This window comes from Amphiura filiformis, unplaced genomic scaffold (genome assembly GCF_039555335.1).
Source record: "Amphiura filiformis unplaced genomic scaffold, Afil_fr2py scaffold_22, whole genome shotgun sequence".
Lineage (NCBI taxonomy): Eukaryota > Metazoa > Echinodermata > Ophiuroidea > Amphilepidida > Amphiuridae > Amphiura > Amphiura filiformis.
Genome location: NW_027305486.1, coordinates 757,501 through 772,756, shown reverse-complemented (window position 1 = coordinate 772,756; position 15,256 = coordinate 757,501). Strand labels below are relative to the sequence as shown.

The window sequence follows — 15,256 nt, the reverse complement described above, 5'->3', positions numbered from 1 at the left end:
CCGTTTTTTAGCCTTGTTGATAATCTTTTCTACTTTTCAGCCTTGTTGATCATATTTTCTCTTTTTCAACCTTGTTGATCATCTTTTCTCTATTTCAGCCTTGTTGATCATCTTTTCTCTTTTTCAACCTTGTTGATCATCTTTTCTCTATTTCAGCTTTGTTGATCATCTTTTCTCTTTTTCAGCCTTGTTGATCATCTTTTGTCTTTTTCAGCCTTGTTGATCATCTTTTCTCTTTTTCAGCTTTGTTGATCATCTTTTCCCTTTTTCAGCCTTGTTGATCATCTTTTCTCTTTTTCAGCTTTGTTGATCATCTTTTCTCTTTTTCAGCTTTGTTGATCATCTTTTCTCTTTTTCAGCCTTGTTGATCATCTTTTCCCTTTTTCAGCTTTGTTGATCATCTTTTCCCTTTTTCAGCCTTGTTGATCATCTTTTCTCTTTTTCAGCCTTGTTGATCATCTTTTCTTTTTCAGCCTTGTTGATCATCTTTTCCCTTTTTCAGCCTTGTTGATCATCTTTTCTCTTTTTCAGCTTTGTTGATCATCTTTTCTCTTTTTCAGCTTTGTTGATCATCTTTTCCCTTTTTCAGCCTTGTTGATCATCTTTTCTCTTTTTCAGCTTTGTTGATCATCTTTTCCCTTTTTCAACCTTGTTGATCATCTTTTGTCTTTTTCAGCCTTGTTGATCATCTTTTCTCTTTTTCAGCTTTGTTGATCATCTTTTCCCTTTTTCAGCCTTGTTGATCATCTTTTCTCTTTTTCAGCTTTGTTGATCATCTTTTCTCTTTTTCAGCTTTGTTGATCATCTTTTCCCTTTTTCAGCCTTGTTGATCATCTTTTCCCTTTTTCAGCCTTGTTGATAATCTTTTCCCTTTTTCAGCCTTGTTGATCATCTTTTCTCTTTTTCAGCCTTGGTGATCATCTTTTCTCTTTTTCAGCTTTGTTGATCATCTTTTCCCTTTTTCAGCCTTGTTGATCATCTTTTCTCTTTTTTCAGCTTTGTTGATCATCTTTTCTCTTTTTCAGCCTTGTTGATCATCTTTTCTCTTTTTCAGCCTTGTTGATCATCTTTTCCCTTTTTCAGCCTTGTTGATCATCTTTTCCTTTTTTCAGCTTTGTTGATCATCTTTTCTCTTTTTCAGCCTTGTTGATCATCTTTTCTCTTTTTCAGCCTTGGTGATCATCTTTTCTCTTTTTCAGCTTTGTTGATCATCTTTTCCCGTTTTCAGCCTTGTTGATCATCTTTTCTCTTTTTCAGCTTTGACCTTTGTTGATCATCTTTTCCGTTTTTTAGCCTTGTTGATCATCTTTTCCCTTTTTCAGCTTTGTTGCCTTGTTGATCATCTTTTCTCTTTTTCAACCTTGTTGATCATCTTTTCTCTATTTCAGCTTTGTTGATCATCTTTTCTCTTTTTCAGCTTTGTTGATCATCTTTTCCCTTTTTCAGCTTTGTTGATCATCTTTTCTCTATTTCAGCCTTGTTTTCCTCTTTTTTCAGCCTTGTTGATCATCTTTTCCCTTTTTTTTCCTTTTTTATCATCTTTTCTCTTTTTCAGCCTTGTTGATCATCTTTTCTCTTTTTCAGCCTTGTTGATCATCTTTTTGTCTTTTTCAGCTTTGTTGATCATCTTTTCTCTTTTTCAGCTTTGTTGATCATCTTTTCTCTTTTTTCAGCCTTGTTGATCATCTTTCCCTTTTTCAGCTTTGTTGATCATCTTTTCCTTTTTCAGCCTTGTTGATCATCTTTTTCTTTTTCAGCTTTTTTCATCTTTTCTTTTTGTTGTTCTTCTTTTCTCTTTTCAGCCTTGTTGATCATCTTTTCCTTTATCAGCCTTGTTGATCATCTTTTCTCTTGTTCAGCCGTGTTGATCATCTTTTCCTTTATCAGCCTTGTTGATCATCTTTTCTCTTTTTCAGCCTTGTTGATCATCTTTTCTCTTTTTCAGCCTTGTTGATCATCTTTTCCCTTTTTCAGCTTTGTTGATCATCTTTTCTCTTTTTCAGCCTTGTTGATCATCTTTTCTCTTTTTCAGCCTTGTTGATCATCTTTTCTCCATTTCAACCTTGTTGATCATCTTTTCTCTTGTTCAGCCTTGTTGATCATCTTTTCCTTTATCAGCCTTGTTGATCATCTTTTCTCTTGTTCAGCCGTGTTGATCATCTTTTCCCTTTATCAGCCTTTTGATCATCTTTTCTCTTTTTCAGCCTTGTTGATCATCTTTTCTCTTTTTCAGCCTTGTTGATCATCTTTTCCTTTTTCAGCTTTGTTGATCATCTTTTCCCTTTTTCAGCCTTGTTGATCATCTTTTGTCTTTTTCAGCCTTGTTGATCATCTTTTCTCTATTTCAGCCTTGTTGATCATCTTTTCTCTTTTTCAGCTTTGTTGATCATCTTTTCCCTTTTTCAGCCTTGTTGATCATCTGTTTCCCTTTTTCAGCCTTGTTGATCATCTTTTCAGCCTTTTTCAGCTTTTTTGTTGATCATCTTTTCTCTTTTTCAGCCTTGTTGATCATCTTTTCCCTTTTTCAGCTTTGTTGATCATCTTTTCCTTTTTCAGCCTTGTTGATCATCTTTTCCCTTTTTCAGCCTTGTTGATCATCTTTTCCTTTTCAGCCTTGTTGATCATCTTTTCCCTTTTTCAGCTTTGTTGATCATCTTTTCTCTTTTTCAGCCTTGTTGATCATCTTTTCCCTTTTTCAGCCTTGTTGATCATCTTTTTCTTTTTCAGCCTTGTTGATCATCTTTTCCCTTTTTCAGCTTTGTTGATCATCTTTTCTCTTTTTCAGCCTTGTTGATCATCTTTTCCCTTTTTCAGCTTTGTTGATCATCTTTTCCCTTTTTCAGCCTTGTTGATCATCTTTCCCTTTTTCAGCTTTGTTGATCATCTTTTCCCTTTTTCAGCCTTGGTGATCATCTTTTCTCTTTTTCAGCCTTGTTGATCATCTTTTCTACTTTTCAGCCTTGTTGATCATCTTTTCTCTTTTTCAGCCTTGTTGATCATCTTTTCCCTTTTTCAGCTTTGTTGATCATCTTTTCTCTTTTTCAGCCTTGTTGATCATCTTTTCTCTTTTTCAGCTTTGTTGATCATCTTTTCTCTTTTTCAGCTTTGTTGATCATCTTTTTTCGTTTTTCTGCCTTGTTTTTTATCTTTTCTCTTTTTCAGCTTTGTTGATCATCTTTTCTCTTTTTCAGCTTTGTTGATCATCTTTTCCCTTTTTCAGCCTTGTTGATCATCTTTTCCCTTTTTCAGCCTTGTTGATAATCTTTTCCCTTTTTCAGCCTTGTTGATCATCTTTTCTCTTTTTCAGCCTTGTTGATCATCTTTTCTCTTTTTCAGCTTTGTTGATCATCTTTTCCCGTTTTCAGCCTTGTTGATCATCTTTTCTCTTTTTCAGCTTTGACCTTTGTTGATCATCTTTTCCGTTTTTTAGCCTTGTTGATAATCTTTTCTACTTTTCAGCCTTGTTGATCATCTTTTCCCTTTTTCAGCCTTGTTGATCATCTTTTCTCTTTTTCAGCTTTGTTGATCATCTTTTCTCTTTTTCAGCCTTGTTGATCATCTTTTCTCTTTTTCAGCCTTGTTGATCATCTTTTGTCTTTTTCAGCTTTGTTGATCATCTTTTCTCTTTTTCAGCTTTGTTGATCATCTTTTCTCTTTTTCAGCCTTGTTGATCATCTTTTCCCTTTTTCAGCTTTGTTGATCATCTTTTCCTTTTTCAGCCTTGTTGATCATCTTTTGACTTTTTCAGCCTTGTTGATCATCTTTTCTCTTTTTCAACCTTGTTGATCATCTTTTCCCTTTTTCAGCCTTGTTGATCATCTTTTCTCTTTTATCAGCCTTGTTGATCATCTTTTCTCTTGTTCAGCCGTGTTGATCATCTTTTCCCTTTATCAGCCTTGTTGATCATCTTTTCTCTTTTTCAGCCTTGTTGATCATCTTTTCTCTTTTTCAGCCTTGTTGATCATCTTTTCTCTTTTTCAGCTTTGTTGATCATCTTTTCTCTTTTTCAGCCTTGTTGATCATCTTTTGTCTTTTTCAGCCTTGTTGATCATCTTTTCTCCATTTCAACCTTGTTGATCATCTTTTCTCTTGTTCAGCCTTGTTGATCATCTTTTCCCTTTATCAGCCTTGTTGATCATCTTTTCTCTTGTTCTGCCGTGTTGATCATCTTTTCCCTTTATCAGCCTTGTTGATCATCTTTTCTCTTTTTCAGCCTTGTTGATCATCTTTTCTCTTTTTCAGCCTTGTTGATCATCTTTTCCCTTTTTCAGCTTTGTTGATCATCTTTTCTCTTTTTCAGCCTTGTTGATCATCTTTTTTCCCTTTTTCAGCCTTGTTGATCATCTTTTCCCTATTTCAGCCTTGTTGATCATCTTTTCCCTTTTCAGCTTTGTTGATCATCTTTTCTCTTTTTCAGCCTTGTTGATCATCTTTTCTCTTTTTCAGCCTTGTTGATCATCTTTTCCTTTTTCTGCTTTGTTGATCATCTTTTCTCTTTTTCAGCCTTGTTGATCATCTTTTCCCTTTTTCAGCCTTGTTGATCATCTTTTCCCTTTTTCAGCCTTGTTGATCATCTTTTCCCTTTTTCAGCCTTGTTGATCATCTTTTCCCTTTTTCAGCTTTGTTGATCATCTTTTCCCTTTTTCAGCCTTGTTGATCATCTTTTCTCTTTTTCAGCCTTGTTGATCATCTTTTCTCTTTTTCAGCCTTGTTGATCATCTTTTCCTTTTTCAGCCTTGTTGATCATCTTTTCCTTTTTCAGCTTTGTTGATCATCTTTTCCCTTTTTCAGCCTTGTTGATCATCTTTTCTCTTTTTCAGCCTTGTTGATCATCTTTTCCCTTTTTCAGCTTTGTTGATCATCTTTTCTCTTTTTCAGCTTTGTTGATCATCTTTTCTCTTTTTCAGCCTTGTTGATCATCTTTTCCCTTTTTCAGCTTTGTTGATCATCTTTTCTCTTTTTCAGCCTTGTTGATCATCTTTTCTCTTTTTCAGCCTTGTTGATCATATTTTCCCTTTTTCAGCTTTGTTGATCATCTTTTCTCTTTTTCAGCTTTGTTGATCATCTTTTCTCTTTTTCAGCTTTGTTGATCATCTTTTCTCTTTTTCAGCCTTGTTGATCATCTTTTCCCTTTTTCAGCTTTGTTGATCATCTTTTCCCTTTTTCAGCCTTGTTGATCATCTTTTCCCTTTTTCAGCCTTGTTGATCATCTTTTTCCTTTTTCAGCTTTGTTGATCATCTTTTCTCTTTTTCAGCCTTGTTGATCATCTTTTCCCTTTTTCAGCTTTGTTGATCATCTTTTCTCTTTTTCAGCCTTGTTGATCATCTTTTCCCTTTTTCAGCTTTGTTGATCATCTTTTCCGTTTTTTACCTTTGTTGATCATCTTTTCTCTTTTTCAGCCTTGTTGATCATCTTTTCCCTTTTTCAGCTTTGTTGATCATCTTTTCCGTTTTTTACCTTTGTTGATCATCTTTTCTCTTTTTCAGCCTTGTTGATCATCGTTTCCCTTTTTCAGCCTTGTTGATCATCTTTTCTCTTTTTCAGCCTTGTTGATCATCTTTTCTCTTTTTCAGCCTTGTTGATCATCTTTTCCTTTTTCAGCTTTGTTGATCATCTTTTCTCTTTTCAGCCTTGTTGATCATCTTTTCCTTTTTCAGCTTTGTTGATCATCTTTTCTCTTTTTCTGCCTTGTTTTTCACCTTTTCAGCCTTGTTGATCATCTTTTCCCTTTTTCAGCCTTGTTGATCATCTTTTCCCTTTTTCAGCTTTGTTGATCATCTTTTCCCTTTTTCAGCCTTGTTGATCATCTTTTCCCTTTTTCAGCTTTGTTGATCATCTTTTCTCTTTTCAGCCTTGTTGATCATCTTTTCCCTTTTTTCAGCCTTGTTGATCATCTTTTCCCTTTTTCAGCTTTGTTGATCATCTTTTCTCTTTTTTCAGCCTTGTTGATCATCTTTTCCTTTTTCAGCCTTGTTGATCATCTTTTCTCTTTTTCAGCCTTGTTGATCATCTTTTCTCTTTTCTACCTTTTTGATCATCTTTTTCCTTTTTCAGCTTTGTTGATCATCTTTTCTCTTTTTCATCTTTGTTGATCATCTTTTCTCTTTTTCAGCCTTGTTGATCATCTTTTCCCTTTTTCAGCTTTGTTGATCATCTTTTCTCTTTTTCAGCTTTGTTGATCATCTTTTCTCTTTTTCAGCCTTGTTAATCATCTTTTCCCTTTTTCAGCCTTGTTGATCATCTTTTCCCTTTTTCAGCTTTGTTGATCATCTTTTCTCTTTTTCAGCCTTGTTGATCATCTTTTCCTTTTTCAGCTTTGTTGATCATCTTTTCCCTTTTTCAGCCTTGTTGATCATCTTTTCTCTTTTTCAGCCTTGTTGATCATCTTTTCCCTTTTTCAGCTTTGTTGATCATCTTTTCCGTTTTTTACCTTTGTTGATCATCTTTTCTCTTTTTCAGCCTTGTTGATCATCTTTTCCCTTTTTCAGCCTTGTTGATCATCTTTTCTCTTTTTCAGCCTTGTTGATCATCTTTTCTCTTTTTTAGCCTTGTTGATCATCTTTTCCCTTTTTCAGCTTTGTTGATCATCTTTTCCCTTTTTCAGCCTTGTTGATCATCTTTTCCCTTATTCAGCTTTGTTGATCATCTTTTCCCTTTTTCAGCTTTGTTGATCATCTTTTCCCTTTTTCAGCCTTGTTGATCATCTTTTCTCTTTTTCAGCCTTGGTGATCATCTTTTCTCTTGTTCAGCCTTGTTGATCATCTTTTCTCTTTTTCAGTCTTGTTGATCATCTTTTCCCTTTTTCAGCCTTGTTGATCATCTTTTCTCTTTTTTAGCCTTGTTGATCATCTTTTCCCTTTTCAGCTTTGTTGATCATCTTTTCTCTTTTTCAGCCTTGTTGATCATCTTTTCCTTTTTTTTCAGCCTTGTTGATCATCTTTTCCCTTTTTCAGCCTTGTTGATCATCTTTTCCCTATTTCAGCCTTGTTGATCATCTTTTCCCTTTTTCAGCTTTGTTGATCATCTTTTCCCTTTTTCAGCCTTGTTGATCATCTTTTCCCTATTTCAGCCTTGTTGATCATCTTTTCCCTTTTTCAGCTTTGTTGATCATCTTTTCTCTTTTTCAGCCTTGTTGATCATCTTTTCCCTTTTTCAGCCTTGTTGATCATCTTTTCTCTTTTTCAGCCTTGTTGATCATCTTTTCCCTTTTTTTCTGCTTTGTTGATCATCTTTTCTCTTTTTCAGCCTTGTTGATCATCTTTTCCCTTTTTCAGCCTTGTTGATCATCTTTTGTCTTTTTCAGCCTTGTTGATCATCTTTTCTCTTTTTCAGCTTTGTTGATCATCTTTTCTCTTTTTTAGCCTTGTTGATCATCTTTTCCCTTTTTCAGCCTTGTTGATCATCTTTTGACTTTTTCAGCCTTGTTGATCATCTTTTCTCCATTTCAACCTTGTTGATCATCTTTTCTCTTGTTCAGCCTTGTTGATCATCTTTTCCTTTATCAGCCTTGTTGATCATCTTTTCTCTTTTTCAGCCGTGTTGATCATCTTTTCCTTTATCAGCCTTGTTGATCATCTTTTCTCTTTTTCAGCCTTGTTGATCATCTTTTCTCTTTTTCAGCCTTGTTGATCATCTTTTCCTTTTTCAGCTTTGTTGATCATCTTTTCTCTTTTTCAGCCTTGTTGATCATCTTTTGTCTTTTTCAGCTTTGTTGATCATCTTTTCTCCATTTCAACCTTCTTGATCATCTTTTCTCTTGTTCAGCCTTGTTGATCATCTTTTCCCTTTTATCAGCCTTGTTGATCATCTTTTCTCTTGTTCAGCCTTGTTGATCATCTTTTCCCTTTATCAGCCTTGTTGATCATCTTTTCTCTTTTTCAGCCTTGTTGATCATCTTTTCTATTTTTCAGCCTTGTTGATCATCTTTTCCCTTTTTCAGCTTTGTTGATCATCTTTTCTCTTTTTCAGCCTTGTTGATCATCTTTTCCCTTTTTCAGCCTTGTTGATCATCTTTTCCCTATTTCAGCCTTGTTGATCATCTTTTCCCTTTTTCAGCTTTGTTGATCATCTTTTCTCTTTTTCAGCCTTGTTGATCATCTTTTCCCTTTTTCAGCCTTGTTGATCATCTTTTCTCTTTTTCAGCCTTGGTGATCATCTTTTCTCTTGTTCAGCCTTGTTGATCATCTTTTCTCTTTTTCAGTCTTGTTGATCATCTTTTCCCTTTTTCAGCCTTGTTGATCATCTTTTCTCTTTTTTAGCCTTGTTGATCATCTTTTCCCCTTTTCAGCTTTGTTGATCATCTTTTCTCTTTTTCAGCCTTGTTGATCATCTTTTCCCTTTTTCAGCCTTGTTGATCATCTTTTCCCTATTTCAGCCTTGTTGATCATCTTTTCCCTTTTTCAGCTTTGTTGATCATCTTTTCCCTTTTTCAGCCTTGTTGATCATCTTTTCCCTTTTTCAGCTTTGTTGATCATCTTTTCTCTTTTTCAGCCTTGTTGATCATCTTTTCCCTTTTTCTGCCTTTTTCAGCCTTGTTGATCATCTTTTCCCTTTTTCTGCTTTGTTGATCATCTTTTCTCTTTTTCAGCCTTGTTGATCATCTTTTCCCTTTTTCAGCCTTGTTGATCATCTTTTGTCTTTTTTCAGCCTTGTTGATCATCTTTTCTCTTTTTTCAGCTTTGTTGATCATCTTTTCTCTTTTTAGCCTTGTTGATCATCTTTTTCCTTTTTCAGCCTTGTTGATCATCTTTTGACTTTTTCAGCCTTGTTGATCATCTTTTCTCCATTTCAACCTTGTTGATCATCTTTTCTCTTGTTCAGCCTTGTTGATCATCTTTTCCCTTTATCAGCCTTGTTGATCATCTTTTCTCTTGTTCAGCCGTGTTGATCATCTTTTCCCTTTATCAGCCTTGTTGATCATCTTTTCTCTTTTTCAGCCTTGTTGATCATCTTTTCTCTTTTTCAGCCTTGTTGATCATCTTTTCCCTTTTTCAGCTTTGTTGATCATCTTTTCTCTTTTTCAGCCTTGTTGATCATCTTTTGTCTTTTTCAGCTTTGTTGATCATCTTTTCTCCATTTCAACCTTGTTGATCATCTTTTCTCTTGTTCAGCCTTGTTGATCATCTTTTCCCTTTATCAGCCTTGTTGATCATCTTTTCTCTTGTTCAGCCTTGTTGATCATCTTTTCCCTTTATCAGCCTTGTTGATCATCTTTTCTCTTTTTCAGCCTTGTTGATCATCTTTTCTATTTTTCAGCCTTGTTGATCATCTTTTCCCTTTTTCAGCTTTGTTGATCATCTTTTCTCTTTTTCAGCCTTGTTGATCATCTTTTCCCTTTTTCAGCCTTGTTGATCATCTTTTCCCTATTTCAGCCTTGTTGATCATCTTTTCCCTTTTTCAGCTTTGTTGATCATCTTTTCTCTTTTTCAGCCTTGTTGATCATCTTTTCCCTTTTTCAGCCTTGTTGATCATCTTTTCTCTTTTTCAGCCTTGTTGATCATCTTTTCCCTTTTTCTGCTTTGTTGATCATCTTTTCTCTTTTTCAGCCTTGTTGATCATCTTTTCCCTTTTTCAGCCTTGTTGATCATCTTTTCCCTTTTTCAGCCTTGTTGATCATCTTTTCCCTTTTTCAGCTTTGTTGATCATCTTTTCCTTTTTCAGCCTTGTTGATCATCTTTTCCCTTTTTCAGCTTTGTTGATCATCTTTTCTCTTTTTCAGCCTTGTTGATCATCTTTTCTCTTTTTCAGTCTTGTTGATCATCTTTTCTCTTTTTCAGCCTTGTTGATCATCTTTTCCCTTTTTCAGCCTTGTTGATCATCTTTTCCTTTTTCAGCTTTGTTGATCATCTTTTCTTTTCAGCCTTGTTGATCATCTTTTCTCTTTTTCAGCCTTGTTGATTATCTTTTCCCTTTTTCAGCTTTGTTGATCATCTTTTCCCTTTTTCAGCCTTGTTGATCATCTTTTCCCTTTTTCAGCCTTGTTGATCATCTTTTCCCTTTTTCAGCCTTGTTGATCATCTTTTTCTTTTTCAGCCTTGTTGATCATCTTTTCTCTTTTTCAGCCTTGTTGATCATCTTTTCCCTTTATCAGCCTTGTTGATCATCTTTTCTCTTGTTCAGCCGTGTTGATCATCTTTTCCCTTTTTCAGCCTTGTTGATCATCTTTTCTCTTTTTTTCAGCCTTGTTGATCATCTTTCCTCTTTGCCTTGTTGATCATCTTTTCCCTTTTTCAGCCTTGTTGATCATCTTTTCCCTTTTTCAGCTTTGTTGATCATCTTTTCCCTTTTTCAGCCTTGTTGATCATCTTTTCCCTTTTTCAGCTTTGTTGATCATCTTTTCTCTTTTTCAGCGTTGTTGATCATCTTTTCCCTTTTTCAGCTTTGTTGATCATCTTTTCCCTTTTTCAGCCTTGTTGATCATCTTTTCCCTTTTTCAGCTTTGTTGATCATCTTTTCTCTTTTTTCAGCCTTGTTGATCATCTTTTCCCTTTTTCAGCTTTGTTGATCATCTTTTCCCTTTTTCAGCCTTGTTGATCATCTTTTCTCTTTTTCAGCCTTGTTGATCATCTTTTCCCTTTTTCAGCCTTGTTGATCATCTTTTCTCTTTTTCAGCCTTGTTGATCATCTTTTCTCTTTTTCAGCTTTGTTGGTCATCTTTTCTCTTTTTCAGCCTTGTTGATCATCTTTTTCTTTTTCAGCTTTGTTGATCATCTTTTCTCTTTTTCAGCTTTGTTGATCATCTTTTCTCTTTTTCAACCTTGTTGATCATCTTTTCTCTTTTTCAGCTTTGTTGATCATCTTTTCTCTTTTTCAGCTTTGTTGATCATCTTTTCTCTTTTTCAGCCTTGTTGATCATCTTTTCTCTTTTTCAACCTTGTTGATCATCTTTTCTCTTTTTCAGCCTTGTTGACCGAAGATAGCAATAATGCCGGGTTTATATGAGACAAAAAAGTCATTGTTTTGTTTTTTTGTTTTCTTTTGTTTTTGTTTTCTTTTTGTTTTGCTTTATTGTTTTGTTTATTATTTTCTTTCCTTCATGTTCCCAATAATCTCTGCTATGTAAGTGTCGTTTTAAATTTTGGTCAACTTCTTCATTTTAACATTCTTTATAGCTCTGCATTCGGCCTAATGCCGATTTTTATTCTAGGCGCCCAAGGCAAAGGAGCCAAGTGCCGCACCTTTTGGCGAACCTTTACGGTATGCTATTCATACAATATCGAAATGCAAACAAAAAAGTACACACTAAGGAGAAACACACCAAAAAATAAACACCAATGTATTTAGAAACTGTATAGTTTGACCTATCTAGGATGAACTGTTCGTTTTTCGTAGAGTCAAAAATATATAAATACACCGAATTTGACAAAAGGTCAAGCAGGCCTGCCATTGAGTCCTTCTGACCTTGACCTATTTTGATGCATTAATAGGCCTACGTAGGTAACGAAACAAGGTTGTGCAATCTTATCTTAAAAGAGAAAAGATGATCAACAAGGCTGAAAAAGGGAAAAGATGATCAACAAAGCTGAAAAGAGAAAAGATGATCAACAAGGCTGAAAAAGGGAAAAGATGATCAACAAGGATGAAAAAGGGAAAATATGATCAACAAGGCTGAAAAAGGGAAAAGATGATTAACAAGGCTGAAAAAGGGAAAAGATGATCAACAAGGCTGAAAAAGGGAAAAGATGATCACTTTCACTTACTTCACTTAAAGCTTTCCTCCCATGACACAGGTAGGTCCTGGAGATAGCTGCCTAGCCACTATGCTTCGCCACTCAGCTCTGTTGTTTGCCATCCGACCGGCTTCTACTACGGATTGGATTCCCACTGCACTGCAGTTTGCTTTGATGTTGTCCATCCAGCGCATTGGGGTCTTCCTTTAGGTCGTTTCCTGGGATTCGTCCTTCTAATATGATTTTTGGATATCTGGATGGAGGCATTCTTTTCACATGGCCATAGTAGGACAGCTGTTTTGCACGGATCTTGTTCATTACAGTGCACTGGTAATCAAGGGTGTCTCTGATTGAGGTGTTCCTAATCCTGTCCTTCTAGTAACACCCAGGATTTTTCTGAGACAAGCCATTTCAAATACCAGAAGTCGCTGCTCATCACGTTTTTTGATTGTCCAGGCTTCAGAGGCATAGGTTGCTATAGAAAGCACCAGTACTTTGTACAATTCCAATTTTGTTATGGTGGATATTTCTTTGGATTTCCAGATGGGGTTGAGTTTTTGCATGATGCCCATGGCCAAGCCAATTCTCCTTTTGATGTCCTTCTCGCTGCTTGCCTTTTCAGTGATCACTCCACCTAGATAGATGAATGATTCCACCTGCTCAAGGGTGGAATTTCCAATGGATATGGTGGCTTTTGCTGTTTCTCTACCAATCACCTGGACTTCGGTTTTAGCGATGTTTATGGTCAGACCAAACCTCATGCTTTCATTGTGTACTTTGTCGACTAGAGTTTGGAGGTTAATTTCAGAGTCGGCCAGTAAAACAATATCATCGGCAAATCTCAGGTTGTTGATGAGCTGTCCTTGAATTGTAATTCCAATGCCGACATCTTCAATAGCTAGGCGTAGGACCAGTTCCAGCAAGATGTTAAACAGCTGGGGGAGAGAATGCATCCCTGTCTGACTCCTGTTTGAGTGGTGAACCAGTTTGTCAGCTCTTCATTCACTCTTACTGCACTTTTAGAGGTGTTATATAAGGCTTGGAGAAGTCTAACCATTTTTCTAGAGTAGCCTAGGTGGTCCATAGCCTTCCAAAGACCTTCTTGCCAAACAGTATCAAAAGCTTTTTGATAGTCGATGTAGCAACAGTATAGTGGTTTCCCTATCTCCGTGCATTTTTCAGCCAGTTGTCGTAGCGAAAACAATTGGTCTACTGTACTCCTGCCTGCTCTAAATCCTGCTTGAGATTCTGAGAGGATCTCTTCAGTTTTCTTCTGGATTCTAGATTGGATGATCGAGCAAAATACTTTCCCTGCCAAGCTCAGGAGGCTGATACCTCTGTAATTTCCACAGCCCATTTTATCCTTTTTCTTAAATATGGGGACAATGATTGCCTTCCCCAGTCCTCAGGAATTACTTCAGACTCCCATATCTTGTTACAGAGTTTTAGAAGAGCATTACATCCAGCTTCTCCTGCTGCCTTGATTTCTTCCGCTGATATACCATCTTCTCCTGCTGCTTTATTTCCCTTGAGGCGTTTGATGGCCAGTTCCACTTCAGATTTGAGAATGTGGGGCTCTATGTCTTCTGTTGAAGTACTTGGTAGAGACTGTAAGATACTTGTATCGGATGGGATGGGTTGATTATATAGCTCTTCATAGTTTTCTTTCCATCTGTCCTTTATTTTCTTGTCATCGGTGAGCACCTCGCCACCTTTGTCCTTTACACCTCTCATACGAGTAGATTTTGATCCAATGATGGTCTTGATGGTAGTGTAAACCTCTTTGGTTTTCTTTGCATCATTTGCATGCTCCACATCTTTGCACAGATTTTGAAGCCATACTTCTTTGCACTCTTTACACTTCCGTTTTATTTCTCTGTTGAGAACGTTGTACCTTGGCTTTTTTGAGTTGTCTTTGAGTCTTTCCTGCTTCACCTTACTTCTTTCTTCCGTCAGCTTAAGAACTTCGGCAGTTAACCAAGGTTTTTGTCTCTGCGGTTTCTTTGCTCCTAGGACCTTGTCAGCTGTTTCATTAAAGCCTGACTTAATATTCTGCCATAGCTCTTCCGTCTCTATGTCTGTGTCGGGTAGTTCAATTAGTGGGTTAAATTTTCCACCAATTGTTACTTGGTAGTCACTGTAAGTCTGCTGTAGGTACCGTTTGCTTACATCAAATTTCTTGATCTTGCTTTGTTTCCCTCTGGATCTAAGTTTCAGTTTAATGTTGGCTAAAACAAGTTGGTGGTCAGATCCGATGTCTGCGCTGGGAAAGCTGCGCGAGGAAGTCACGCTCGTTTTCCATTTTTGTCGTATTAGGATAAAATCGATCTTGTTCCTTGTGGAACCATCTGGGGATTCCCAGGTCCACTGGCGACTTGGTTTGGATTCTTTGAAGAGTGTTTGTGATACACAGGCTATTCGATGAACAAAAGCTGAGCAGCTTTTCACCTCTGTCGTTTGCTTCTCCAATACCAAACTTCCCAATAACGCCATTCCATGGTTCCCAGTCGATACCAACTTTCGCGTTGAAATCACCCATGATGATAAGGATGTCTTGGGAAGGTGTTTTATTTATTTCCAATTGCAGTTGGTCATAAAAGTCTTCAATATCTTCGTCTGGGTATGACGTTGTAGGAGCATACACCTGCATAATGGTAGCTGTTCCTATTTGAGTGCGAAGTCTTGCTGTAATTAGCCTTTCTGAAATAGGATTGTAGCCGAGGAGTGATCTCTGGGCATTCTTGTTGAGAATTAAGGCAACCCCTGCTCTGTGAGTAGATCCACTACCGGCGCTCAATATTTGGTAACCATCTTGTGTGAAATCTCCTGATTCTATCCAATGGGTTTCTGATATACCCATTATCTCCCACTTGTAGTTCTCCAATTGGTGAATAAGTAATTCTAAGTTGCCAGGCTGGTGAAGGGTCCTGACATTCCATGTCCCGATACCAATCTTTTTCTTGGCATGTAAAAGTGCCCTTCTATCATCAGGGTTATTAGCAGCATCCGTCTAATTGGGTTTCGGAGTGGTGTTCGCCCTGCTGTAGGAGGACCATCACTCTTTCCGATTGGCTTTAGGGGTGGTGCATCATGCACTGGATGGTGATCCAGGCCTTGAGTTAGTCGGTGCGAATGTAAATCCGGGGCTTTAACCCGGGTGCTGTTTGTTGAACTCATCATAGTGGTTAAGTTTCAGTGGTCTAAACCAAGGTAGGACGAAGGACCAGTTTCTCCCTACAGGTCACTAACTGGTGACTTTGTTAGATTTATTTCTCCTCCTAACTGTAGACAAACCTGGAGATAAGGCTCGATGATCTTGAAGATGATGTCATACAGTAAGCAAAATCTGCAACCCTCCAGACTGCTCCAACAGCCTTTCAGATCACAGACTATTGCCCCCAGAGCCCCTGTCTGTTAACTCTACCGCAAGGCAAAGCCGTAACAGGTGGTACGCGATTGACTTGCAATCTTCGTGAACGTGGGGGTTGGTAACTACAGAGAGGCGATTAGGAACAGGAGGACTGATGGAAATGCCTCTTGTGCCTACAACCTTGAAGTATAGTAAGAATAGCAAAGCAAGCAAAGG

The 15,256-nt window shown here is 36.9% G+C and overlaps 1 protein-coding gene across 1 annotated transcript; it reads right to left on the bottom strand.

Moving 5' to 3' along the window:
* Window positions 1-12,990: 12,990 nt before the first annotated feature.
* On the bottom strand, window positions 12,991-14,530 carry LOC140143517 (uncharacterized). The gene is made up of 2 exons (XM_072165346.1): window positions 14,119-14,530; window positions 12,991-14,057 (listed from the first exon to the last, which is right to left on the bottom strand). Exons 1-2 carry the CDS (start codon window positions 14,528-14,530, stop codon window positions 12,991-12,993), a joined length of 1,479 nt encoding a protein of 492 aa, XP_072021447.1.
* Window positions 14,531-15,256: the final 726 nt, after the last annotated feature.

Excerpts from the sequence above, each read along its gene's own strand:
- LOC140143517 (XM_072165346.1), bottom strand. The coding sequence starts at position 14,530 with ATGGGTATATCAGAAACCCATTGGATAGAATCAGGAGATTTCACACAA. Across the intron at positions 14,058-14,118 it reads TGGAGAAGCAAACGACAGAG|AATCCAAACCAAGTCGCCAG; the intron begins GTGAAAAGCTGC and ends CACTCTTCAAAG.